This window comes from Ammodytes marinus (genome assembly GCF_949987685.1).
Source record: "Ammodytes marinus genome assembly, chromosome: 13".
NCBI lineage: Eukaryota > Metazoa > Chordata > Actinopteri > Uranoscopiformes > Ammodytidae > Ammodytes > Ammodytes marinus.
In genome coordinates this window covers 20,804,043-20,831,253 of record NC_137217.1, presented here as the reverse complement: position 1 = coordinate 20,831,253, position 27,211 = coordinate 20,804,043, and the positions used below count along the sequence as shown (strand labels likewise).

The window sequence follows — 27,211 nt, the reverse complement described above, 5'->3', positions numbered from 1 at the left end:
TGGCTGGAGACGCAGCAGCAGCAGCTTTGAGCGGCGCAGAGGAAATCCAATGGCGATAAGGAAAACATTGCAACACCCACCGACATTCTCCAATCATTGACCGACCAACACTTCCTGGCCAACTCATGTTTTTCCTTGGGCCAGCTCATTATTAATACTGATCAAAAGATTTCCTGACGTCAGGTTAACCAGGACCGCAGTCCATGGAAATAATGTGTAGTGGACTGCATTGTTGTGTAGTAAAAACAAGTTGTAAATGGATTTCTTTAAGATGAATCACTGCCCTCTCTTGTGATGTTACCTGCATTGCCATCTGCTAAAAATAAGTTAACCTTAGTTACCCCCACACAAAAAAAATACAGCAAGATCAAATGTATGAGTAAAAAGGTGGGTCAACAGTTGAATAAAACACAGGGAAACTCTTTTTATGAAGTCGATCTTTTATTTGTATCAGATTGCATTGAAGACAAAGACTGAGACTAGTTCTTGTAGCCACGGCTGGATCTGCGACCACGAGCCTTCTCGAACTTCCTGCCCTTGGAGCGGATGTAGGGCCTGGAGGAGAAAAATAATAGATCAGTATAAAGATGACGGCAACACAAACAAAACATTCATATATAGACTGTACGTAAACAACAATTCTGCCTCACAATTTTAGGGTCATCATTAAAACACAAAATGTCCCATCTTAATTTACTGCTTACTATTATTTAGTGTTTGTTCTGTGAGAAAGCAGTTTGTAAATCACCCCTACAATGGAACTCAAGGTATGGGGTGTCTTTTGCTCATAACAGCGGTAAAAACTTATTTAAAATAAATAACACTTGGAAATGTCAAGATATTTTTTGTAGTTTTTGATAGAAATTGTTCACAGCAAGGTGTTTCCATCATGTGTTATCGGTCATACACCTAAGGAGTTGTGGCTTTGAAGTTATAAGCTAAAAGTGCAGGTGTATATGATGAGATATTGATATCTAAAATCCATTTAATCGTGCGCTCTGGTGGTGTAGTGGATATAGCGCGTACCATATTGGCTCCGGCCTTCGTTGCAGTGGTCGCGGGTTCGAATCCGACCCACGGACCTTTACTGCAGGTCATCCCCCCTCTCTCTGTGTCTCCCCATTTCAACTCTGTACTATCCAATAAAGCTTGAAAATGCCAAAAAATAAAATCTTTAAAATCCATTTAGTTAATTTAATTTCAAGGCGCCGGTATAATTGCCGCAATTGAAGAAAGCTATGGATCATGTAATTAGTTTCTTGCTACCACAAATAAAAATGCCTGCGGTACAAACACCTATTAGATCTGCCAACCTCTGCAAACCACTCTTACCATGTTTGACGGTAGACAAAATACTTTAACAGAACATCCTGGCAACTGTTTTTAACTGTACCAAAAGTCATAATTTTAATATTGGTCGCAAGACATTTTACTTGTTCAACACAGGCCCGACTAGTAACATCAATAGTAGCATTGCATTTAATGTATTAAAGCAACGAGTTACTTATGTTATTAGTTACTGCGCTTAATATAGCTTTGCCTTGGTAATTAAAGCTTTGATCTTACCATATGAAGTCAAACGTATAAAACTCCAAATATGTCTAATTTCAGTCACAATTTTTTCCCACAGAGTTAGGTAAAAGCCAATTATGGATATTGCATCAAAATATTTGCTTTATTTTTACATATTGACGAGAATATAAAGACAGCCAAGGTAACTAAATAACTTCAACCATTTTATTTTCCTCAGCTAGAAACTCGACAGGAACAAGGAGAGAAAAAAGGTGCAAGATGGAGAGGGACAGACAAGACAGCGCTTAATAGAGAGTGACAAAAAAACCTCCGCTTCAGTCAGCTCGAGAAGAAAATGTCATATTTTCGCCTATTCCAACAGCCTGGCATCAGATAAATAGAAACACTGGCATGAAAATAAAATTTGTCTTAAACATTTTCCCATGATTGTTCACTTACTTGGTGTGGCTGTGAGGAGTTCCTGGGGCCTTTCCAAAGTGTCTGTACACCTCTCTGCCTTTGCGGGGGCCTGAAGAACAAAAGTGTTACAGATTAAATAACAAATTATAAATGCTTAACAGCATCTCAAAAACATTACTAACAGAATATAATCTTTCCACTACCATTCCAATTTAATTCCAATATATTAAATAAATAAATAAAATTGTATGCCACTAAATTAAATACAAAATAAGTCTAAAGAGAAGCCCCAGTTGGAATTTTTCTGTTCAAATGAGTTAAGTAAAAATCATAAAGAGTAAGGAGAGAATATTTATCACTCAGTTCAGATGCCAATTGGGGGGGGAAAAGTTAACTTCCTTATTCAGATGAACTCATTTGCTAGTCTAGTATTGGCGGTAGAGAAATAAACATATGAATGTGCAGACTGTATAGTAAAACTAACTTGTGCATTTAGTGGTTTAAGTTTATAAATTTTGGGGTGGTTGGCATTGAACAGGTTTAACTCGATTTGATGTTAATGGTTCATAAACAATGATCTCACACAGCATATAAAAGAGGACCCTCTCCTCTATGAAAATGATTAATTAATCATTAATTAGCTTTTATTAGTTATTTGACTAAAAAGAGAAGCCTGGTACACAAAGAACACCAGACATTTGAGCCTTGAAAAAGTTAGAAGTGCTCTACAAAAAAGAAAACAAAGCTTGCACATGAGAGAAATGTGAATATCTGGTAATCAACCACTAACAATCACACCTGAATGCAGATGAAAACCTGCTCTCCTTTTTGGAGCAATATCTCTTTGGTATGGCTCTACAAAAAGACTTAGATGACTTACAAGTGCATACATCTTCTAAACTCAGCCAATACCAGAGAGCAGGAGTCTGCTGTACATTTTGTTTGTTAGCAGTGTGTTATAAGCCCCTAAAAGCAACTACAACATGCCAGTGTGAAATGAATATGTTCACCGATTGCAGTTCTTAAACAACATCTTAGGGCGCACTCACACTAGGCATTCGTATCATGCTCAAGCATTATTGACGGCTAAAGTCTTGTTTAGCTCAAGCACAGTACACCTTCCTGGCCCAGGCAGCGCTGGAAAAGGTGTGCCTGGCACGGTACAGCCGCCGATGAGCCCGTAGTAGAGCATGCGCATAGACAGCAGTCCTGACATCAATTTCCCCGCGACCCAATACGTCCATGCACTTGCGGACATTTTAATTTTGCCTAAGTCTCCGGTTGGTCTGATGTGGAAGTGTGTTTGCTAAAAAAAAAAAAAAAAAAGGAAACGCTCCAAAACCCAAACCTGCAAGTATTAAGATGTGGTATGGTATTAGCAAGAAGCAATAGTGCCAGGTAGGAGGAAGGGGGGGGGGGACAATTGCGCTAAAGCACGGTACGGATCAACTGGGCCAAGTGTAAGTGCACCCTAAATCAAAGGGCAAAAATTGATTTTCTCTTGTCGTTGCAGATTCACCTCTGAAGTGCCTCGATATACCATCACATTCATCTAACATGGATAGCCCTAATAACCATAACTATGTTACCAGAAACCCATTTGTATATAGTGCAAGCTTGATCACCAGCAGGATGACTGCTTACAGTATGTACTCACTCTCACTGCATTATCATTTAAATGTAAAGCTACATGTTTAGATACCTGACAGCAGCACGGTGCCCTGTCCTTTGGGTGCAGACAAAGCCAGTTGGTCAAAGGTCATCACCTGACCGCCTGCCTTGAGGATCCTGCGGCGGGCACCATCAGTTACCCTCAAAGCGCAGATCTGGGACACAAAAAACAAATACAAGGACCTTCTTAGAGACTGCCAACGACGTGTGTTGAGGGAAGATCCTACGTGGACAAAGTTATATCTTAATAATGGAAAAAAAAGGGGTGCAGGCTACCTTGAGCTTGGGGATATCCTGAATCCTGACATCATCAGTGACGGTTCCAACAACAACGGCGGTCCTGTTCTCACGGCCAGGCATCTTCATCTTACGGATCTGGTCACAGTGGAAGCAAAGTTAGAAAGTGGCTCCATAAAAGAAACATTATTGCATCCAAATGATCAAATATCATATTTTGAAAAAGGTGAAAAATAATCATTCAGATTTGATTTTAGAATCTAAAACATTTCAATTAACTGAAATGGGAATAAAACAAGTATTAATTTGGTAAACCACCAAATTCCAACAACATAAAATCCAGAGCCACTTAAAAGCACAGCACAACCAGGAAAGCACCAACTATAACTTTTACTCTACTGAAACCTCAAATCACAGCAGCTTACAAAACAAAGTATCAATCTGATACCAGCCAACTTTTTCCTGATGTAAAATGCAGTACATTTACTACACAAAGGGCCGGTTTCACAGACATGGATTAAGCCTAGTCCTGGACTAAATGGAATTTTGAATGGAGATTGTCCATTGAAAGTACAATTTAGTCCAGAACTAGGCTTAATCCATGTCTGTGAAACCGGCCCAGAATGTATTAAGTCATGTTTATGTTAGGTCACATGAAGCCAAGGATGGAAGCTCTGAGCATGCTGTGACTATATAAAATCAGACAGTGGAAACACTGAATTGTTTTATATGATGTGGAGCAGTCGCATCATGAATTATAAATCATGTAATGATCCAGTGTGTCAAATTAGTGCATCTATATAAATTATAAACACTTAAATGTACTTGACCAAAAATGTATTCCAGTCAGAAAATAGTTGCTATATGGTACAACTTGCTCAAAGAGTACACATAATGTAAGTGTTAGGGTTACACAACGTAAAAACAGATTTGATGAGAGATGATTGAGACTGACCAGACGGGAGACGGAGATGGGTGGCCTGTTGGTCCTGCTCATGAAGAGCCTCCTCAGGACAACCTTGTTGAAGGGAGCATTACAGCGACGGGCCAAGAACCTGTACAGCTGAAGGAGCCCAGCAGGATGGTTTAAATTACTATATATATATATATATATATATCCATTAGGTGAGTCAACTGAAAATTGAATGTCAAAATTACAGAAATGACCACTACTTCTGATGGCTGCATTACAACAAAATCACAATAGATGAGTATAAATTACCTTGACCAGGAGCCTCAGATAGATATCCTGACTCTTAGGTTCTTTCCTGTGCACCTTACGGTCCTTGTTGTGTCTGATGTCAACTCCCTACAGGGAATATATAAAAATATTATAGTAATACAACAAATAATGAATTAGCTAGCAGCATCTTAGGTTTGATCCTATACACTTGATCAAACACTAATGACACCTACTATACCCAGGCTCCTTGCTCATTTAACATTCATGCCAAACACTGTCAAATTAACAAGGAGCAGGATGTATATGGTAAACAAGAGTTTAGTCCCTTGTACTGCATATACAACTGAACAGCACCTAAGCATGTAGTACAGTACAGGCCGGTTAACAACACGTTGACACTGGACAGCTAGCTGCTAACGCGAGCGCCACAGTAAACAAGTATGCAGTATGCAACTTAGGCTGACATTGACAATTTAGGAACACACGGAGAAATTATGGTTAAAACATAAATTCCGCACTGTGAAACAGTTTATGAACCACGTCTATTAAACCTCAAGGCGTGAAGCGACCGTTTCGGCATCACAGGAGGTAAAGCTAATGTGATTTACATGGTCAATAAACACGAAATCGGGACTGGGCTTTAACGTAAATTATATGAAGAACTAGTATATATTGTCCTTATGAATATGAGACGCTTTAATTGAGAGGATGATCATGGATAGTCGAGGTATCGTATTATAAAGTTTCTAGTAGCAGCACCTACCATCTTGGATTCAGAGCGAAAAGGGAAAAGGAAAGGCCGAGGTCTCGCGATAAACAGTGCACTGAAATCTCGGGTCTCTGATTGGCTACAGAGCCTGCGCTTCCTGCAGGCCCAAGTCAAAACAACTGATGGTTTTAAGTGCTGCCTCCCAGTGGCACGATGCTATCTATTTATACCTATCTATTTTACGATTTCGTGCTGTTTGTGGTCCTTAAATCTTGTCTGATTAAACACACTAAATATCAATTGTTATAAATTGCCTGCATGGATTAATAAAGCACAGACGCAACAATGTGTTTGTCCAGTACCTTCCTCCTTCACTGATGATTGATTAACATGATTAATTGCTCATGTAAGATTCTACCAAACTAAGTGATCCTGGGTCTCTTTATATGTCTTATATCCCATGCAATTCAGCAGAAAACTCAGCATCTCATAGCCTACCTTTTGCCAGCCTACATTAAAGAAATTATTCATCAACAAACAGTAGATTATATACAGTATAGCCTGTGTGTGTGTGTGTGTGTGTGTGTGTGTGTGTGTGTGTGTGTGTGTGTGTGTGTGTGCCTATGTGTGGAAAAGGTTCAACACTGAACACAGTATATTATTTGATGAAGAAATAGAAAATACAAATAACTTGTTTTTTCTTCTGTTTATAGTTGGCTAATCTTTTCTGTATGTGGCTACTTCTAGGCTACATTCTGAAATTCTCTCTTTCTATTTACAAGAAATTATCACTTTATCACTTATCACTTTTGCAATTAAAATAGAGGATAATAAAACTGAATGTATGCATGTAGAGCAGTTTTTTCTCTTTTTCACACGTCAGCGAGCCATGAACTGTCATTTATAATGGGGTATTTTGATGTATAAAAGTGCAATATGGCTTCATGTCACTACTTAAATCTGATGGAGAGTCAGACATTCGATTTCCTTCATTTCAGGCTAAAACATTAATATAATATAACATAATTCTCATTATCGTTTTCACGGTACACACTTTAATTTATTCAGCGGGTCTTTATTAGGGAGTGTCTGTACTTTCATCTCTTCTCCATAAATGTTTGGTTTGAGATCTTGGGCCAAGGGTAATGCATTATCTCCCTGCCACAGTAATTATATTGTCCTTCTGTCATGAATGTCAAAAAGGAAAATAATTCCCAAAAAATTAAATGTTCTATAAACATAATGAACAATTTAAATAATAATGAATGCAGATTGTCACTTCCACAATATTCGGACAAAGTGCCATAAAATGGTAAGTGACCAAATTACTTGTTTACAGTACATGATTCGACAGTCTGAATCTAGATAAAATGTTACAAACGCTAGAAATAATTGTTTTGCCTTTATTGTTTAAAAAAAATGTGTGGCAACATTCCAGTAGTTCAAACTGAAACATTGTCACAGGATTTAACACTTCTGTTGATATTTATATTCTATGAGTAAAAAAATTTGCAGGATTAAACTCAGATATTGTATCTTTACTGTAATTCACGTTTGCATATCTTATTTAGAAATCCTGCCTTGTTTCCTAAATAAAACAATAAGTCTGCAAATGAATTCTGATCATAAATGAAACCCCTAAAAATGTGATTACTTGATATTTTTCAAATAATTTGTACCCAAAAATAATACTTAAAAAATTTAAACAGCAGTCATTCCGTACAAAAGCTTGCATCTTGGAGCCAAGGATCTTCAGTTTATTCAAGTTTTTGGTCACTCTGTTGTCGGAGGTGACACAGGAAAATGGTGAAGGCCAGCGAGATACCTCCCAGAAACACTGTCCTAGCCACAGGGGGGACAAGGGCAAAGTTCACAGCCTGAGAAGGTGGAGGAGAAGAGGATTTTTTTTTAAATTGTACATCTGCATGTGTATCTGCAGTGAGAAAGTGATATTTGCTCAGAGGAATACCTGCATTGTTGACCAAAATACCACTCCAGCCTAAAGAGAGCAACAAAGGACAGGTTTATAGATAAACAGGCACACAGAGAGATTTATATAGACATTTAGGAAAAAATAACACATCTAATGAGGGAAACCTTTTCTGTATGTGTACCTTGTATGATGACAAGAATTTCTGTCTCCAGTCTTCAAGCGGGTCATCTTTATTTTCTAACAAACTTAAACCTAAAAGAAAAAGCTTTTTCCTGATTATTTTTCATCCGTTTAATCCCACTTCGGTTTCAAAGGTTTTTACAATCAATTATCAGTTCAACATTAAACATTTTTTTTAACTGATAATCTCCAAGTCAATTTGCAATAAATGAATACATTGTAACCAAAACAATATTTTCAAGAGTGGACAGCAGGTCATCTGAAGAACAATAAACGTTTTAAATAATAAATGAAAACTGACAGAATATTAATTTATCTTAAAAGGGAGCATCTGTAACTGTAACTACAATTTAGTTTACATTCTCAATCTTTGCCAATATACACAGATTATACTAGCTGGGCCTTTTGAATGGGAACAATTCATTGATTAGATTGGATTGGTCAAATACAATAGGCAGCAGCACAGCAGACACCAGCAATTATCTGTGGCTAGAACAGGCTGTAACACACTCACCAATATAAAAGGCACTGATGGTCAGAGGAGCTGCGATCAGCTGATCCACAACAACTTTGGACGTCACTGCCTTCACTCCAGCGCCCGGCAGCATCCTCTCCAGACGTCTGAGCCAGAAGTAGTTGAAGTTGGCGTGGAAACAGAAGCCCACGGTTGCCACACGAGCTGTCTGCCACCAGTCGATGCCGGCTGGACCCTCCGATGTGGGTTTTCCGCCCAGCACACTCTGCTGAATAAGGTCAGCGGAGGCAAACAGCGTGGTGTAGCCCAGCACATTACTGATGTACGGGTGGGCCTTGAACACAGCCCAGGCCCACTTCATGGTGACAAATCTGAACAGAGAGAATGCTTTAAATATACATGTATATGACACTTTTTTTATGTGGTGAGAAAGCTTCTAAACAAATGTTCAAATCAAACGGATGATAGAGGAAATTCCGCAAGATGATAAACATACCTTTCAAGGTAAGCTCTTCTTACCTTCTCCTTTTAATTTCCAAATCCACAGACACACAAGCTCTTCTCTGATTGGTTCTGCTGGAAAAGGAGGAGCTGAGATGAATCTATACAAGTGAAGCAGATTTTGTCTTCTCACCGGGTCAAAGTTCTTCCACTTCTTTTCAGAGAATGTGCATAGCTTTATCAGCACACCAGGGAAATACCTGAGAAAAAAACCACATGTCAGGAATAGTGAAGAAATTACAGAAAAAGTCCAAATCTGCAGTTGACAGTAGAGAGGTGGAGAAAAACCAACCCTGTGACAGTTTTAAAGTAAATGTGTGTAGGGTGGAGGCTGCTTATTAATGACACAGTGGGTTTCAATGTACCTTTTATACATCCAGTCAGTTTAGTGGAAAATATTGTCTTGTGTAGAAGAGTAAATGTCACTTACCAAAGATTTCTCCCACTTGGTCAACTGTTGAAGTTGAGAGCCGAGCAAGAAGTTTGCTGTGTGCAGCCATCTGGTGTCAGGCACATGTGGTGTGTCACTATAAATAGACACCACTCCTGCTGCAACCCTTCCCTGCTTCAAGAAAAGTGCGGTAAGATGCACAAATGTTTACTTTTTGTTAGAGAGAGAGCTAAGGCCTTGCAGGGACTATGTTGCATTTATGCAAATTTGTTGTGGATTATCATCTCTCAACATTGCAAATATTCTGTATTACTTTACACTGCAAACATTTGCTCATTCCATACTTTTCATTTAAGACAATGACTCCTTTCATTTGAGATAATTTGAACATGTTTTTATTGTATTTTTTTTCTGTTTTGTATTTTAAAATTCTTGAACCCATTTTCTCTTACTATGTATATTTATATGCACCCAAACAATAATGCAAATGTATTGTATGTAAAAACCTACTTATATAAATTAATATACGTATGTAGGTTTTCAATAAGCCACTGTGTGGTGACACACCTATATAGGGAACACTAAGGAGGCAATTCAACCAGGAACAGAAGATAACTGACTTACTCGTAGCCACCAAATGGACAGTTGGATGATTGAAATAGATAGATAGATAGACAGAGACTGACAGACAGACAGACAGACAGACAGACAGACAGACAGACAGACAGACAGACAGACAGACAGACAGACAGACAGACAGACAGACAGACAGATAGGCAGACAGACAGACAGATAGATAGATGAGGTCATTTTAAATATCCACTGCAAAATGTAAAAACAGTAAAATCAAAATTGAAAAGATGCAACAAAGTTTTTGTTATTATACTTCTGTATCTCTTGCTGTCTCCCATATTTGTTAAAAAAGCACATCCTGCTTTCACCCACCTGCTGCCATAGATATGTAAAACTCTGCACTTGGAAGGTGGGCTATTGAATTGCAAAGGTCAATTAAAGCCACTAGCAACCATCTTAGCTCTTGCCTGAGAAAATTTGATCATTAGGGCCAGAGTTTAAGCTGATCAATTAACCGCCTCAACTGGTGCTTTTGTGTCACCTTGTATTCAACAAGCTGCCTTTAGTGTAGTGCACAATGGAGACGTGTGCCCACACTACCACGAGCGGTTGACTTCTCAGATAATTGCCTACTTCTTTTCTGAGCCAATCATCGTGTCTCACTTCCTCTCCCACTGTCAATTTGTCAAATTGGGTTCCATTCACACTGCTGGAGAAAAAGAAAAGAAAAAAGGGACTGTGTGCATTTGCATTGAGCTCTGATGTCACTTGACTTAATTCGCCACACACAGACTCACAATACATACACATACATTTGCCAATAATTAAATGGACAGACCTCTTTCTCTGAAGCAGCCCGTCTCAATCAAGTCCTCTGTGCAGTTTGTAGAAAGACACAAGAAGACGCACATCAGTCTGAGGAGGAATAAGGTAAACATGTTTTATAAATATATATACAGATATACTATATATGGTTAGTTTCTATTGAGCTGAACAGAAAGGAGCACTACAGAATATTAACAGTTAGTGTTATGTTTTAGTCCTCCACTTGATGAGAGACAGTGGTGATAGATATACATGTAAAAATACAACTTCATAAAAAATGTTGTGTATTAGCATTAAATGTTACTTGTCGTGCATAAATTGGCTCCTAAGGGTGCTATATTATGATTATAAATTATTGGAATAGTGTTGCCATTAATGTGTGAGCCTCTTTTGGGTAGATTAACCTGTAGCGATACATTGCATTTAAAAAAAGTCAGCATGTTTTTTGTACATAATAACTTCACCTGCAGAACTAGAGCTTTGTAATTAATTTAGAGCAACAAGTACAGTATTTTGCTCCTAAATGTCACTCATATTGATCACTTATTTTCACAACTTCAAGACTCCATTGCTTGTTTCCCTTGTTTTTTAAATTGTATTTACCTCCTTAATTTTTAGTTTATTGGAAATGTTACTTAATTTTATTGCAATTGGTACATATAGATTACAAAGAGATGCAGAGCTCTTATGGCTATGTTCATGTTGATGAAGTCGATTGTTTTGTGTCATTTGGATTGTGGATTTTACCATCATTACTATTATTGATCCATTCATTTGTTTTTGTTTTTGTTGTTGTTGTGCATTTCCATGTTTCTTGAGTCTGAGGACCAGTTTCAAAGCAAAAGGGTGCAATGGGTTTTATCCTCTAGCAGGCCTATAACATTTGAAGTAATGAGTAGCAAGAAGTAGCCTATACAGTAGGCCTAGACCTATTTAGTTACACTGATTCTCATTTAGGCCTAATAGGCTACAAAAAAAATTTGAGTGGTTTATTTTAAAATATAATCTGGGGCTGCTTCAGATTTTTTTCTTGCCTGTTTATTCACTCACATTTCTAGATATTGAATATCTCTAAACACACCCTCTCTCAGCCATGCGACCATCCATCTCAATGACTCTTGAGCCGGGGTTGGAGCGCGGTGTCCTGGGTCGTGACCTCTACACCTTTGTAACTTCAGCATCAGGGCACATGATGAGGACTCTGCAGAAACCGCGGAAGAACCGCCCGTCCAAACGCCAGGTCAACCACCGGCGCTTCCTGCACAACATGATCCAGAGGTGTGTTAGATGGAGCCGCGGAAAGCTATTATCAAAATGCAAAATCATGATTGGACAGCGGTTTCACTTTCTTGCCATGCATGCTGCATTCACGTGCTCCTCCGATGGTCCGACTTCCCGATATCGGTGTGTTCATGTGCTTAAGCTTTAAAGGTCACATATTGGGCCGGTTTCACAGACAAGGTTTAAGCCTAGTCCGAGACTAAAATGCCTGTTGAGCTGGATTAATTGAAAACTACTTGCACAGACTCAGTTTAAAATAGTCCTAGATTAAAGATATTCTGGATTAAACAAAGCCAATTGCAAGACAGATGACTAGAGCTACTCTAGGTCTAAATTTGAGCTTAAATTAATCCTCCAAGGAGGCAGGTTTAACTTCAGTTTAGTGGTGTTTGTGAGAGAGCATGGACTATTTGGAATATCTAACTAACTCCCACTGCAGAGGCCAGCCAGAAGAGTACTTGTGGATAGGTCTTATCCAAAACATTTATTTGATGAATTTACATTTCGAGACTGCTTTAAATATGGAAAATGCACTGGAAATAATAACTTTGCCTGAGCTTACTAGATGGATGCATTTAAATTGAAGATGTATTCAGCACAATACAATGAGTGTCTAAAACAATTGTGTTTTCAAATGTGGTTGTTGTGATTTAAAATACTGACACACATGAATAACAAAATGACAAAAAATACAACATGAACACCTTTGATTTTCTACGTATATCTTCACTGTGATTAGTAATCACAATTGTCTCAGTACTGTATCTTGTTTGAATCATAGCTCTCTCTTCCAACTTCATGTCATACAGTTTACGCTCTCTGGACTTTCTTTCCACCTCTGTCCCCAGAACCCATACTGAGTTTGGGAAGAGGGCTTTCATGTACTCTGCTCCCACCGCCTGGAACACTATTCAAAAAACACTCAAATTGCAGGAACTCATCACTAAGAATGATTTTTAAAACTTTTCTCATTGCCTCAAAATTGTTCTTCTTCTTCGCCTTCTGGAATGTATTTGTATTTATTTCTCTGTTTTCTCATGTCTGTGCTTTCTTCTTATGTTTGTCTTATATTTCATTCATTCTAACTGCTGCCATTTTCTGCCAGGCCTTTCTCGGAAAAGAGGTCATTTGACCTCAAGCAATTTTGCCTGGTAAAATAAAGGTTAAATAATGTCCAATTCCACCTGTAGAATTTTAATTTTCATGCCTTCAGATATTGCATTTTCTGTCCATGGAATTCTCGGGCTAACTTTCATGCAACGTCATCTTTTTTGTCCTTTGTTGAAAGGTTGTGGCAAGCTCTTCTATAAGGCGAGATTCGGGTTTTTCCACAGAGTCTATCAGTGCAGATATCATTAAATATAATGTCAAAATTATAAATGAGAAAGATGTGAAATACCGATAATAATGAAGATAACCTGAAGTTGGTGTATTGTTCTCTTAGTAACATTTTCATTAATTGAATTTGATGCAAATTGCGGCCCAACTATTTATTTGCTCAGTCCCAGCTGAATGGCTTTTAGATTCAATAACCGGATGGTTTCAAACTATTCTTTTTTAAGAGATTTTTTTTAAATTCATTAAAGTTTATTGATGGGATTTTTTTAGCCTCTGCCCTTGTTTTTTCTCACAAGCAATGGTGTTTCTGCTCCACTCCGGGTTTTTATGATCACTGTTGGAACAGCAGCACGTGCTCATGGGCAGGTGTTCACAATCAGGCTTACTTACCTTACTCCAGGACTTCATAGTCTCAGACTATCTAAACCAAACTTAAGCCATATCCATGACAGTGACTTAAACGTCCCAGTTTAACTAGTCCACATTAAGGCCTACTCCTGGCTTAATCTAGGCCCTGTCTGTGAAACCGGCCCATTATGCTCATTTTGAAGTTCAAATGTAGGCTATAATTGGGGTTTCTACTAGAAACCGTTTTCAAGGTGCAATTTAAAAAAACTTTAATCTCTCTGAATGTAGTCTACAATGGACGCCACAAATGTGTTGTATAGGCCATTTTATTGCTATGAACGTTGAAGTTGATAGGTTTTTCAAGTAGCCTAGGCCTTTACTTAAAAAAAAAACACATCTCGTTCAATCTACATGGACAGTAGCCTAGGCCTTATTAACGGTTATAACTGAAAATACAAAAGGCTATACAAATTATAGCCTATGTGAGCAAACATCTTGATGTAGCCTAGTCCAGCCACTTTCCGAGTTCTGGTTATGACTTGAGAGACTGTTAACCTGAATGTTCACAGTTGGGATTTTTTTTCAATTATTACTACACCACCTGAATGTAGCATTCGATGAACAGATTGACACCTACCTGCAAGGCGAATATGAAGGTAAAGCCAGCAGCCAATAAGTTTACCTTAGCATTAAAAATCTTTGAACCTGACCGTCTCAAGTTAACGAAATCCGCCTGCCTTTTCAGAAGTGGAGGAATATCGGCTACTATCAAAAATAAATTAATCAATAAATGAAAATGCCTCAACAGCATGCCTATGAATGCATCAAAATACTATAAAAAAATATATGCACGCACTAATTAATGATGAAAGTGACATACAACATACTGTATATATAATTGTTTTTACTGTATTTACAGTTGATGGTAGGTGGATATTGTAACCATAATAGTCAGGTTGACTATGTGACTCTGTTAAAAGTCTTTGTTGTAGGCTAAGCTAATCGTCAACTGACTGTAGCTTCATATTAAAATGTTAAATATTAGAGTCGGATCAATCTTCCTAACTCTATTTACCCAGGTATTCCCTTTGAGGTAACAAGCTAAAAAAGGTTATGCATTTTGAGAACTTTTGTTAATATTTAATCTTTCTCCTCAACAGAAAGTTTGCAGACATTGAAGCAGCAAACCAACGGGAGGCATCTACCCTGCATTCTAAGGAGGAGGATAAAAACCTATTTTCTCTGCCATCACAAAAAACAGAGACACTTGTCCAGCCTGGGAATCCCTTCCAAGGTCATGATCCACAAGATCCAGATAAATGCAGCGTTCACACAGATGAAAAAGGCGCCTCCACGTCCCAGAGGGACGTCTCTGTTGGCTCAAGTAGACCTGCAATGAGTGGAAAGAAGCAGCCAGACTCTGGGCACCTTTGGAAACGACACCCACAGTGTGCCACCCTCACCTCGAAAAAGAATAACCAGAGCAGAGGGAGGCAGAGAAGAGAGAGAAGAAAACACAAATCTGTGGGCTCCCCAAAAGGTGTGAACTATTACCAAGAAGCAGAGCCCTTTCATACTGAGTGTAACAACGACAAACTTCAGCTGACAAAAGACTCTCAAACTCATCAGGACTCTGGTTTCATAGAGGTTGGCCAGAAATTGGACACGTCTCCTTCATTCTCTCTGGAGCTCTCCCCTTTGTCTCTTGCCTCGTGCGACCTCTCGATCCAAATGTTCACGGATGTCTCCTCCACCTGTGCACAGGCCCAGAGGAACATCGCTGATATATCGGAGAGTCCGTGGACAGACATAATGGATCTTTTTGGCGTTGGCAGTAAGGACTTAGGAGGCTGCATGGATGTGGAGGCCTATCTTGAAAGTATCTGTGCATGCCAAGGTGATGTCGTGCAGGAGGTAAGTGCTGGTGGTGTTAGATTCACTGATCATCCGGAGAGTTTTTGCAGCGACAGGTGTGAGGTGGCGGATCTGCAGCACGAGACGGGCGAGTACATGTATGAATATGGATACAGTTGTCATGGAGATCAGACCATAAACCAACTTCTGGCTGCAGAGACACACACGTTTAACAGTTTCAAAAGTACAGACATGATCCAGAATCAGGTCCCGGAATCAATCAGCCACATCTACAACACCTTGGAGCAGCACACTTACAGGCACCCTCGGGAAGTGAGTCACTGTATGTTGGTAAATTGTGAAAATGGCCAAAACTTTACACCATTTGAGGGTATAGCTCAGTCTTTCTCCGTTCCGCTTCATGATGCTGAGCACCGTCCCATATCAACACCACCGCAGGAGGAAGAATGGCTTTTCACTGATATCTTAAAGGACAGGAAGTCGCCCAACTGCTAGGAAAATGTGTATCGGCCTTGCAGCGATCAATGTCTTCTCCTGGGGTGAGGGAGCACGTCACGCACCAAGATGAAGGAGAATTTTTTTTTTCTTGTTCAACGCATTTTACGGGACTTTCATTGTCATTAAAGGCCTAAAAAAACGTACTTTGTAAATATTACTGTGATGTCTTTTACTGTGACATCACAGTAATATTTACAAAGTAAGTTTTTTTTAACCCTATATTTCTCTTTCTGTGATGTCACGAGAAAGAGAAATATAGGGTTAAAAAAACACTCTTTCTGCCTTTTCTCAGGCTAGGATGAACCGATTTTATTTTTTTTGCACGTTTATACTACATAGGATCTCAGAATTCAATACACCTTCATATTCAAACCGGTGAAGTAGGCCTTTAATAGTCTACTATTATTTATTTATAGGCCTATATTTTTTACTCACTTGTTTTAACTAGACTATATTTTCCTGTTCTAACAGTAGTTTTGCTTGTTTTAATTACCCCAACTGTAAGGTGTCCCTGAGTGAGTGTTATGAAAGGCCCCCAAAATAAAATAATTATTATTGTGCCTTTCGGCCTAAGTTTGAATATTTTAACGAATCTGTTGTTTTCACAATCCGAGCTCTGCGAGAGCTTTTCGGGACCTGCTCTGCATTTCTGGTTAAATCTCAAGTAACTCGTTGTTTGTAGGCTAAATACTGTGGGATTTTGGAAAAAGAATCGAGCAACTAGGACAACATATTGTAAATTTGTATACCTTTAAAAAGTTTATTTAAATTAAAACATTATTAATTTTACTTGATGAGTTTTCAGTTTCACCAAAATCTTTTATTTCAAGGCCCTTTTATGAACAGGCTTTCCCACTTTTTGTGCTTACAGAAACTAAGAGGAAATTTAAAAAATTTTTGGAAGTCAAATTTTTCCTGATTATAAGGAAATAAGGATTGTAAATGACCTGTAAAAGCAAACGAGACCATCAGTTAATAGAATGCTTTTTTCTTAGGCCTATATAGTTATTATAAATGCCTTGGGTCTGATTTTTCCGGGAACTTACAAAAGGATTTGTGGCAGGCAGACTGAAACAGCCTGTGTTTACCGAACGTTACTAAATCAAAATTGACTTTGCTTCACCATCGTCATACACTATAGTTACATATCCAGTATATAGATTACTTCATTGTGATGCATCCTGCGATCTCTCTTTGAGTTGCTTCCAAAACAAATGCACTCACTGTCGGCACGTGTTTTCGAAGATCTCGTGTCATAAAAATGCTACCACTTTTCTCCAAAGGTGTCGCTAGAATCAACAAAAGTTCCTCGTATTCACTTTGAAAGTGCACCAGTAAGAAATGCTCATATTATCATAGTAAAATTGTACTACTGTACAGTATTCACTTGTCTTTTTCTGTTGTTATGCTACAAACAGAAAATTCCAAACTTTTTTCTCATTTTGACAGGCAGTAAATTATATTACATCCTACTTGCTCACATAGATTACTCAACCTAAATATTTTTTTCTCCCTTTTTTGCACAAAATATTTTATGAATGTGAATATGTTTAAGCTTTAAACCGGTATTTGAGCTGTGTGTTGGTCTGAATCTTGGTATTAATTGTAGTGGCATTCTTGCCTAAACATGAAATGTTGATGTTAAAAGTGGGGACAAATATTCATGATGCCAATAAACAACAATATTTTCTAATATAACGCCTGTGTTCTGGAGTGTTTATATGAGTACCAGTCATGATGTACATTTTTAGATCCGTTACAGAAGTACAAGGACAAACGTTCAATATAAAAAAAAATACATCCATTACAGGGCGCTCTGTGGCGTAGTGGGTAGAGTGTGAACCATATTGGCTCAGGCCTCATCTCAGTGGCCGTGGGTCGAATCTGACCGATGACCTTTACTGCATGTCATCCCTCCCTCTCCCCCCATTTCAGCTCTGCTCTTCGACTATAAAAAAATAAAAAGCTTAAAACACCACAAGTTAAAGTACTGCACTGAATATTCATGTTGGTTTGTACTTAAAGTTCCAAGTAAAAGTACTTTTAATGCAGAATAAAAAGGCTCCTGTGAGTGTTGTACTTAACGGCTTAATTCTACTGATAAGTTAATGTATAAGTAGCATTTTACAGTTGTCTTGTCAATGTGGTGCTACTGTATTTGTAACAACTTTGAAACTGTTTTCTAGTTGAACTACAAAAATGCCTATTTTATTAACAGCAGTTGGATAAAAGATAAATATTTTCCTCAGAAATGAAGTGGAAAGAATACTCGACTTAAGAATAGTACCTAAAATGTGTTCTGTACTTGAGTACATGTACTTAGTAACTTTCCACCACTGATACGTGTGTACATGCCCACACACAGCTCTCGAAAATCACACAGAAACACAAAGATCAAAACCAACGACATATTTTTAAGTTAACCCCAGTCAGATCTTTTATAATTACAGCATCATTAACAAACAAAAAGGCTAAAACAATAAAAGACATTTTTCCAAAATGTTTCAAATTCCACAATAGCCATAAACAAACACAGGGAGAAAATTAACACCTCAGAGGAGCACCGACCTAATCTCTGACTACAGATGAACAGAACTGATCTGTCCTCATTTCAGCAGCTCGATCCACGTTTCTTCAGATTTTGGTCTATAAAGGCGTGAACAAGGTTGCCACGTTTGAACATTGATATGATATTATAGAGATAACAACATTTAAGTGAACAGTTCAGAGTGACAGATTGTATCATGGTGACACGTTAAGTCAACTAATTTGGCTTGTTGCTCTGTCGGCCTCTTAGAGATAAAGTACACAACGTAATGTTTATCCCCATTGGTAATGTGTAAAGTGCAGCTTTTACACAACATATATTCCAAAAAAGAGCAAAGCTTCAAACAAAATCCTTTGCATACTGCTGATTTAAAATAATAGTACATACAGAAAACAAAAGAAACAAACCCTTTGATAGGGTGGTAAAGATATGTTGCAGTAGTCAAACTCTTTCTCGACTGGTGTGATCTTTCTTCACCTGTCTAACTGTGAACCTGGCATGGCAAGAAAAGAAGGAAAACAAAATGGATGTTTCATCAAAATATTTACCTCTCGATTTAGAACAGAGGAAGAAGAGATAGAAGTAATGACAACCCTGATTACCGACAACTAGAACAAAAATAAAACATCAGAGCAATTCCAGAAAACAAAATGTATGACTTCTCTTGTTTTTTTAAAATTTCCAATTGAAAGTTCAAGTTGAAGCGCCAGTGACATTCTTTCTGATATAAAGGAAAAGTTCTACAACTTAGGAAATACGCTTATTCGTTGTTTTTTCTGCAGGGAGTTTAACAAGAAAATCCATATCATTCTCAAAGCTCGCCGAATAACTCGTATTATCTTGTTCGTTCTGAATCCGTATAAAAAAATGTAAAAACATGCCAGACCACTTCCTGGCCAAGAAAACGCTTGGCATATAAAAATGCACTTTGTGGTTTTTACAATTATTTTTTTTGTTGTAAACATAGATATAAGTGTTCATTTGTGAGCTTTAAAGAGCTGGTAGGTATATTTGGTTATAGACCAGCTGTTTCCTTCAGTTTTTATGCTGAGCTATGCTAAGCTAACAAACTGCTGACCTTTAGCTCAGCTTACATTCACCACACAGACATTAAAGTGGTATCGATCTTCTTATCTAACTCTATGCACAAAAGTGAATAAGCACATTTCCCAAAATGTAAAACCATTCCTTTAAAACATTGCTTTTTGTCCATGTCAAAAACGAGACATCACAGGCAAACAGGTGCTGAAGAAGATACAAATAAAAAAATTATAGAAAAAGACCATCATCTGTTAAACAATAACTAAAACATGAAGAGGAAAATGGAGCTGTTTGACTGAAAATAAGTATTAAATAAAAAACAACAGAGTTGTTGTTTCACAGCAGGGTCATTGAGCTGCTTGTGCTTGGTTTACACCGCACACACACAAATATGTCATTTGGAGTTGATAGCGTAAGAAAAGAATAAATCTACGTTTTGTTCTACTTGCCATTTGCTTCATAGAAATTCATTCCTCAGTACCTCCATTTTATTTTTAAATCTAATACTACTAGTATCGGAAAATGTTTTGAGTCTCTTGTTATTCTAAAATCTTCTAGTCATGAACTGTGTGTATTCTACTGAGAGTAACTCCGGTAGAGTCACTGGACGATAGTGGAATACCATAACCGCCTCTAGTCCTGTCATCTACTCTATTCTACAGCTACTCTACGTTTTCTACAAATTTAAGTCCCTTTTTCTCATCCATACGCCCACCATTTGGTTAAACAAAAAAGCTTTGTTTCATCAATAATTTACACGGTTACTCAGTAAAAATCAAAATTACAATGTACAAGATGCTTGTCAAAATAAAATGTGTTGTGTTTATCAGTCTAAAACAAGGAAAGAAAGCAAGAGATCCATTGTCACATTTCCCTCTGCTTTGGATAAAAAAAGACAATTCACACAGTTCCCCACAGGTTATTTCTAATCCACAATCCATAAAATGTGTATTTCAACCAGTCAAACCAGCAGAAAGGTCTTCCATGCACTGTCAACTCTGACACCAGATGATGTGAACCACCAATGTTCAGGCCGACCTCAGGAAATAATCTGACTAACATGCTTCCCCACACAAAATCAATAACTTAAATTCACATTGGATATAAATAATAAAAATTTCTGAAGCAATATCTAATACCTAATACCTAGCATTTTGCCTAAGAACATACCATTTCTAATCTACAGAAAAAGGATTTATCATTAAATACAACTTCAGGCGGCTTTTTATGGTTGTTAAATTGTTTGTGTCTCTACAATTTTAACGAATTATATGAAAATGGGATAAATACGTGATGAATCTTATTGTAACGCTTCAAATATTTCCAATACGAGTTCAATGAAATACTGGTCACTAATTTCCATTTATTTTTTGCTCACTTAGCAAAAATGGCCTCTGCGGTTTTAACTTAACATACGCTCGTAAAGTAGGTGAATTCTCTGCTACATGTGTGTATCTGACGTCTCTTCATAATAACTTTGTGTAACACGTACGTAGATTGTCTAAACACCTTTCAGGAGTATTTTCACCCTCCAGCAGCCCCTTTGTGAGCTCAGATTGTAAATCGTCATCAAAAGGTTACACATGGCTTAGTTTTAAAATATCTCCATATGGAAAAGACATGACCACCATAATGTTTTCTCATAACTGTACAGCATCATGAAATTAGATGATAATAATAACTGCATTGTCCCCTTTGGATCTCTGGGAGATGTAGTTTACTTTTCTCAGAAGTGCATTACAGAGATGTAGCTTAGAAATTTCCATTCTTTCTTATGTCAAATTCTCATCACAGTTTGTAAAAAAAAAAAATAATCAATTCCAGTTGCCTCTTTGTAAAATCTAATTTTGACACTTTTTTCTGATTTTAGAGTTATAGAGCCTAATGAATGCAGCCTAAATTTAAAAACTAGTGTTGTTAGGTTATATTGTGTGCATGTCACTCCTTCACCCCTGAGAAGTTGAGGATTTAAGAGGCCAATGCGTGCCTGTTTGTGTGTGTGTGTGTGTGTGTGTGTGTGTGTGTATTATGTGTGTAAGTGAGTCTATGTGTGCGTCACTCCGTGTTGTTGAGGCTGTATGGCGGTGGAGGGTCCAGGCTGTGTTCGGAGGAGGGAGTGGGGGTCCCTGGGGGTCCAGAGGAGGGGGTCGGTGAGGCAGGGGGCTCCTCAGAGTCAGAGTTCTCCAACGAGAGGTCATCGACCAGCGCTCTCCGTCCGCGCATCGCCAGGGGCAACGGAGCACGCCTTTATGAAAAGAGACAGAGAGAGTTACTGTTTGTATGGGAGGCAAAGATTTATCTGGAAAACTACCGTATTGGCTTGAATTTAAGACGATCCTCATCACAAGTACACCATAGCTTGATGATTTTGGAAAACACTTTTCGAAGATATAAAGGGCCACATCCACTAAAAATGGATTGCGCACGCTAATAGCTTCTTGAATTGAGGCATAATAGCGCCCGATATCCGGCCCGTTTTAGCACCGTATCCACAAAGGAATTTGCAATAAGGGCGCACTCACGTGAGGCAAGTTTGCCTGTTCCGTGCTCCAGCACGATTGCCCCCACCTCCCCACTCCCTGCGCCTGGCCTGGGCACGATTGCTCCTTCCCTGCATCACCGTGCGCATTTGGGATTTGGAGCGTATCTACTGTTTGTGAATATTTTCATCCGGCCAAATTTGCATAAAATATTCCACTTCCACATTAGACCAACGAGAATCCTTAAGCTATTATTTTTTTAAATATAGCCTTGATGTAATGGGTCGCGGTGGACAGTCTCATATAAATGTGCAGTGCGCTGTTTATTATTAATATAAAGGCCCGTCATCAGACCATACGTACCGGATGGTTTTATACACTTTGATCGCTCCATCAAGTAATCTAAGTCAGTTTTTGTATGGACAGAGAGCGTTATTTTTAGTGTGTCTTTATAAAGTTTCTGGTGCAACGGAAGTGTAGGCTACTGTTGTCTTATCACTGGACCGCCGAGTCCTGCTGTGTGTTGTTTTGGGTTCGTCTCCACCGCCGTACATAAAGGCAGCATTATTACAGACGAACGTGAGCAAACACCGCGGGCCTTAAGTCAGCGGTCAAGAAAACCTTTTCTTGACCGCTTTCTGCTGCTCTCACCTTTTTCGCTCTTTCCCCCACTTTTATTAGCCCACACCTAGACCTATACACACGTTAATTCTCACACATTTTATGTTCAAGTCCAAGTGATGGGCAATTCTGGTGCCGACTAGTAAGGCAGCGGACGTTTAACCGACAACGCATCCTTAATAAATGTGCACGTTGTGCGCGTGTCATCTCAATAGCATCTGTACCGTACCCGGGCACACGTCTCCCAAGCGTGCAGTGGCCTAGGAAGTGTTCCATGCTGGAGTACAGATGGCGTGCTCACACTAGCCAAACAATCTAGACTTTAGGAGGCAAACGTGCTCGGGCAAGGAACAGATATCCTAGTGTGAGTGCGCCCTTAGTGTACTGTATACCAGCGCTAACACGCCCACAAAGTTTGGCAGCTGAGCACAGTTTGCCATCGTTTTGCGTTTACGGCACGCCATCAAGGGGGAAACACCTGTACAGTTGTCCACGTCATTAACTTGATGCGCTGTGGTAGTAATTGCACTATGAAGAAAATGTTGTCTAGGGAACAGGAAGGACACGCAGCAGGGAGTAACAGGTCTCTTCTCAGGCGGGACTGTTTCAGGCAGCACCCTGCACTTTTACGCTTTACGCACTGGGCGGCTGATGGTTCAAAGAGACGATCGGCGAGGATTTGATGGTGATTAATGTTCTAGAATCAAGCAGCCCTTTTTAAATAAACCTGAGCTTCATCATAACTGTTTTTTACCTATATAAGTACTCAACCTACTTCACCCCTGCCTTGAGGTTTGCCCCGTAATATAACTCAATATCAATGAAATACAATTTAAATCTCACAAGTGTTGAGCAGAGAGAGGGAGACAGAGAGACAGAGAGAAGGGGAGTACAGAGGAATAGCGCGACTTAAAGCCACTATGAGTAACATTGCACGTTGGCGGCCCCTTTGGACAAAAGCGGTAGTATTTTTACAATGCCCGCTGTCGCAAAGCTGTTTTCTAGCTCATGCCAGGCGTGCGAGTGTGAACTGAGAAGGGCGCAATATAGTGCATGTCCGTGTGTTGAAAGTGTGAGGACTCTTTTCGGCTCCGTGAGAGTGGTTTTGACACTGCATCAACTAATGCCAGTCAGTGCTACACACACCTGATTGCAATGAGTTGATGCAGCAGTGTCACCTAACTACTCTCTCTCACGGAGCTGAAAGATTACGTGTACTCACAGAAAGCGAATGAACGAGAGACGGCAGTTAGTATGGATCACGATGAGGTAATGTGTATTTCAGATAATGGTCATCTGATGATGGTGAAGCAAAGCAAACTTTGTGTTAGTAGCCTACCAACCGCTCATTCATTTAGGAGTAAACACTGCAGTCTAGTTTCGCTCTCGTGAAATTGTATACACGTTGCTTGGCAACGCCCTCGTCCTGCCCGTAGCCTATATCACTCTCCCTTTTAGTTTTTCTTCATTGCATTCTCTTTTTTTTCTTTGATGGTTCAGCCCCGTTATCAGTCATTATGACGACAAACAACTGTCTCAAACAAGGCTCCCGCTCATAGGCTTCTCAAATCGCGTTGCTGCACCACACTGAAATCTGCGACCAATACGGATATGTGACCATAGAGCATGCACGCGTGAACCGAAAATCGGACTGGGTGTGCAACCAGACCAAACGCAGTAATAAAAACTATATAAAAACGTCTTTCTTTGCACTGATGGTCTCGTTTGCTGTTAAAGGTAATTTGTGATTATTAGAGGAAACATGAAGCTGTTTAAAATATATTTAAATGTTACTCAGAGCTGCTTTAAGTACACAGGTTTCATACGTGGTATTTGGTCCACTAAAACGGCCTGAAGGTGCTATTTGCAGCAAGGCTTATTTGAATAGGAAGGGAGCAATTTTGCACTGGATTTTGAATGTTCCCTCATTTATATACATGCAGATGGGCCAAGCCCACCCAGGGCGCTGGCTGCTCAGCAGGGCAGTTTGCGCACATTTCCCCCTTTGCACGTGCACCGTTTAGTTTGCACCGCTTTAGCTATAGCAAAAGCGGCGCAATCCTTTAGTGGATGTGGCCCGAACACTTTTTAGATTAGTCCTGTTATTCCAAAATAGATAGAATTAGTCCAAGTTCTTATCCCCAAAGCCCTTTCTCTCCTAAAAGTGAAATGTAAAATCCTTTCACTAAAGGAGCCATTCAAAATGGATATCGAACACAAAAACAAACATAAACACAAACACAAAGAACAAAACTAAAAAAGAAACGACACACACAGTGACCTACTGGTCTGCTCTCCATTCAGGGACGCTGAGTGTTGGCATGACGTAGACAGATGGACAGTTTGTCAGTGTTAGACGAACACAAACGGATGTAACAAAAGAGCAAAACAAAACAAATCATATCAAGTTAATGGGTGGGTTAAAAACAAACAAACAAACAAAAACATTGAATCATGAACAGATAATACATTCATACACCCTCACACCCATGTGTTTACCTGAGCTGTCCGCGCAGAGAGCTAATCTCCCGCGTCATGGTCTGACTGCCGTCGGTCAGCTCCTCCAGGTCTCTCTGCAGCTTCCTCTTCTGAGCGTTGGAGCGAGAGTTCTCCTCCTCCACCTCCTCCAGCTGCCGCTTCAGCTGCTTCAGACGGATCATCGATTTATCCAGCTGGAGGAAGAGGGGGAAGAGGGAGAGAGAGAGAGAGAGAGAGAGAGAGAGAGAGAGAGAGAGAGAGATGGGGACGCATATATATAAAAAAAGAGATTAGTCTGGGAGCAGACCTCGGATTAAATGTGGCAGATTATCACAGATAATGTTTTGGGAAGAGAGTCAGTGTCTGTGCTGTTGTTGTTGAGGGGATTTATTTTTCGGAGTGGAATATGCTCTACCCTCTCGATGAACACACAGATGCAGGGCGGGATTAGGATTAGGAGGAGGTTGGACTGAGACGGATAAATCACTCATGTAGTCATTTTAGGATGGTTTTTCAACACTCTCTTTGGGCCCCGAGCACAATTAGAGCAGCAAGCTTAGCTGACCTAACTACCATTAAATGATCATTTACTGTTTGTTCCTTGCATTGCTACTCCACGTCTTGTTGCTCACCTTTAGCTGATAAAGTGGTTCATTCTCTATTACCTGTTCTCTGTACTGGTCTGCATGTCTTCTCTCGTCGTCTGCCTGCATCATCACCTCTTTCAGTTTCTTCTCCGTCTTCCGCACCATTTTGTTGGCGATGGCTCGCTCCCTGAGAGGCGGAAAAGTTAATTATCAGCCTCCTGTTGCAGAAAGCAATTCCAAACATTTACAATCTGCTACCTGTTCTTACTGTGTGTGTGCTGAAAAAATAATCCTGTGTTGATACACAGCCTAGGCTCTTTAAACAGCATTTTGCTAGCTACGTTGGGCCCCGTTTGTTTACATACCAGTTTACAGAGTCTAGGCTGTGTATTAACACTCAATTTTTTTTCTCAGTGCACACACAGTATGTACAAGTAACGGATCATGTGGAAATATGTACTGTTTTTGCCTTCTCCAGAATTGGCTACTCCACCTTTAACTTGTATACATAAAACATAAATGGCCCTGCATATATTTTTTTGTAGCATGTGTGTGTGTGTTTCTCTCACTGTCTCTCTTGTTCCATCTGCTCCTCCATGGTCTCGATTTTGGCCTCCAGAGCGGCGACGCTGAGCCGGTGTTTGCCCCTCACTGCTCCCTCCATTTCCCCCAGCCGGCTCTTCAGCTCCTTGTTCTGCCGCTCCAGATGCTCCCGAGCCGCCTCTGCCTTCTGGGCCAGAGTCCGCTCCCCCTGCAGCTGCACCGTCATAGTCTCCATCTGGACCATGAGGGGAGAACAAATCACCATGTGTGCTCACATGGTGTGTGTGTGTGTGTGTGTGTGTGTGTGTGCGTTTGCAGGTATATCTACCATACCTGTAGGCCAGTCTTCCTTTGTCTCTCCAACAGCAGTTCTGAGTTAGTCTGCTCCTCCTCCAGCTCCTCCTCCAGCTGACTGACTCGTGCCTCTAACCTCCGCTTCTCTTCATACAGTGCGTTCCTGGACAAATAAAAAATGTTAGTCAAAAGTTCACATACCAAAAGGCAACAAACAAATGAACAGAGTCTGTTGTAAACAAAGTTATACTAACTTTCCAGAACCGGTGTTGACCATCTCATCTGCAATCTCGTCTCTCTCCTGCTGAGCCTGTCTCCTCTGCCTCTCTGATATAGAAAGCTCCTAGAAGGACAAATGAATGCGCACAGGGGTTAAAAGTCACGTAGAGCATTAATACCAATTTAAAAGCATTATATCTTAACAGGTCTAGTGGGTTTCAGTTAAAGACACACACCTCAGTGAACTGCAGGACTTCTGCTTCCAGAGTTTGGATCTTCTTTTCGCCGTCTTTCAGGTGTCCTATCACCACACCCTGAGACAACTTGGCCTCATCTAGCTCGCGCAGAACTTCCTTCATTTGCCCCTGTGACAAATAAAAGTTTTTCCTAAATGCAGGACACTTGCCAACACGTAGAGGAAAGAATCTATGCCAACGTGTGAGAAAAACG

At 39.5% G+C, this 27,211-nt stretch overlaps 3 protein-coding genes across 6 annotated transcripts in view; all 3 read right to left on the bottom strand.

Annotated features, from left to right (window-relative positions):
* Positions 1-419: 419 nt before the first annotated feature.
* On the bottom strand, positions 420-5,840 carry rpl18 (ribosomal protein L18). The gene is made up of 7 exons (XM_080039896.1): positions 5,787-5,840; positions 5,063-5,149; positions 4,796-4,903; positions 3,880-3,978; positions 3,635-3,758; positions 1,972-2,041; positions 420-555 (listed from the first exon to the last, which is right to left on the bottom strand). The coding sequence occupies exons 1-7, from the start codon at positions 5,787-5,789 to the stop codon at positions 480-482; spliced, it is 567 nt and encodes a 188-aa protein (XP_079896022.1). The 5' UTR covers positions 5,790-5,840; the 3' UTR covers positions 420-479.
* Positions 5,841-7,489: 1,649 nt separating this feature from the next.
* LOC307259861 (mpv17-like protein) lies at positions 7,490-8,687 on the bottom strand (the record flags this gene model as incomplete). The annotated part of the gene is made up of 4 exons (XM_080039897.1): positions 8,360-8,687; positions 7,847-7,917; positions 7,702-7,731; positions 7,490-7,609 (listed from the first exon to the last, which is right to left on the bottom strand). The coding sequence occupies exons 1-4, from the start codon at positions 8,679-8,681 to the stop codon at positions 7,490-7,492; spliced, it is 543 nt and encodes a 180-aa protein (XP_079896023.1). The 5' UTR covers positions 8,682-8,687.
* A 12,552-nt stretch (positions 8,688-21,239) lies between these two features.
* Positions 21,240-27,211, bottom strand: part of myh14 (myosin, heavy chain 14, non-muscle) — a 35,338-nt gene continuing 29,366 nt past the window's right edge. Inside the window, exons 37-44 of one of the 4 annotated variants that reach the window (XM_080039886.1) lie at positions 26,998-27,126; positions 26,797-26,885; positions 26,582-26,705; positions 26,275-26,483; positions 25,784-25,892; positions 25,140-25,312; positions 24,926-24,949; positions 21,240-21,784 (exon numbers count right to left, since the gene is read on the bottom strand). In XM_080039886.1, the coding sequence (XP_079896012.1) occupies positions 21,595-21,784; positions 24,926-24,949; positions 25,140-25,312; positions 25,784-25,892; positions 26,275-26,483; positions 26,582-26,705; positions 26,797-26,885; positions 26,998-27,126 (1,047 nt within the window). In that variant the 3' untranslated portion in view covers positions 21,240-21,594. Of the gene's footprint in view, positions 21,785-24,915; positions 24,950-25,139; positions 25,313-25,783; positions 25,893-26,274; positions 26,484-26,581; positions 26,706-26,796; positions 26,886-26,997; positions 27,127-27,211 lie in introns of all 4 variants that reach the window. The other 3 variants (XM_080039888.1, XM_080039889.1, XM_080039887.1) reach the window with 3 other exon arrangements.

Coding starts and splice junctions, on each gene's coding strand:
- rpl18 (XM_080039896.1), bottom strand. Junction 4,904..5,062: donor ATCTGAGGCTCCTGGTCAAG/GTAATTTATACT, acceptor GGGCTCCTTCAG/CTGTACAGGTTCTTGGCCCG. Junction 3,759..3,879: donor AGGATATCCCCAAGCTCAAG/GTAGCCTGCACC, acceptor TTTGTGTCCCAG/ATCTGCGCTTTGAGGGTAAC.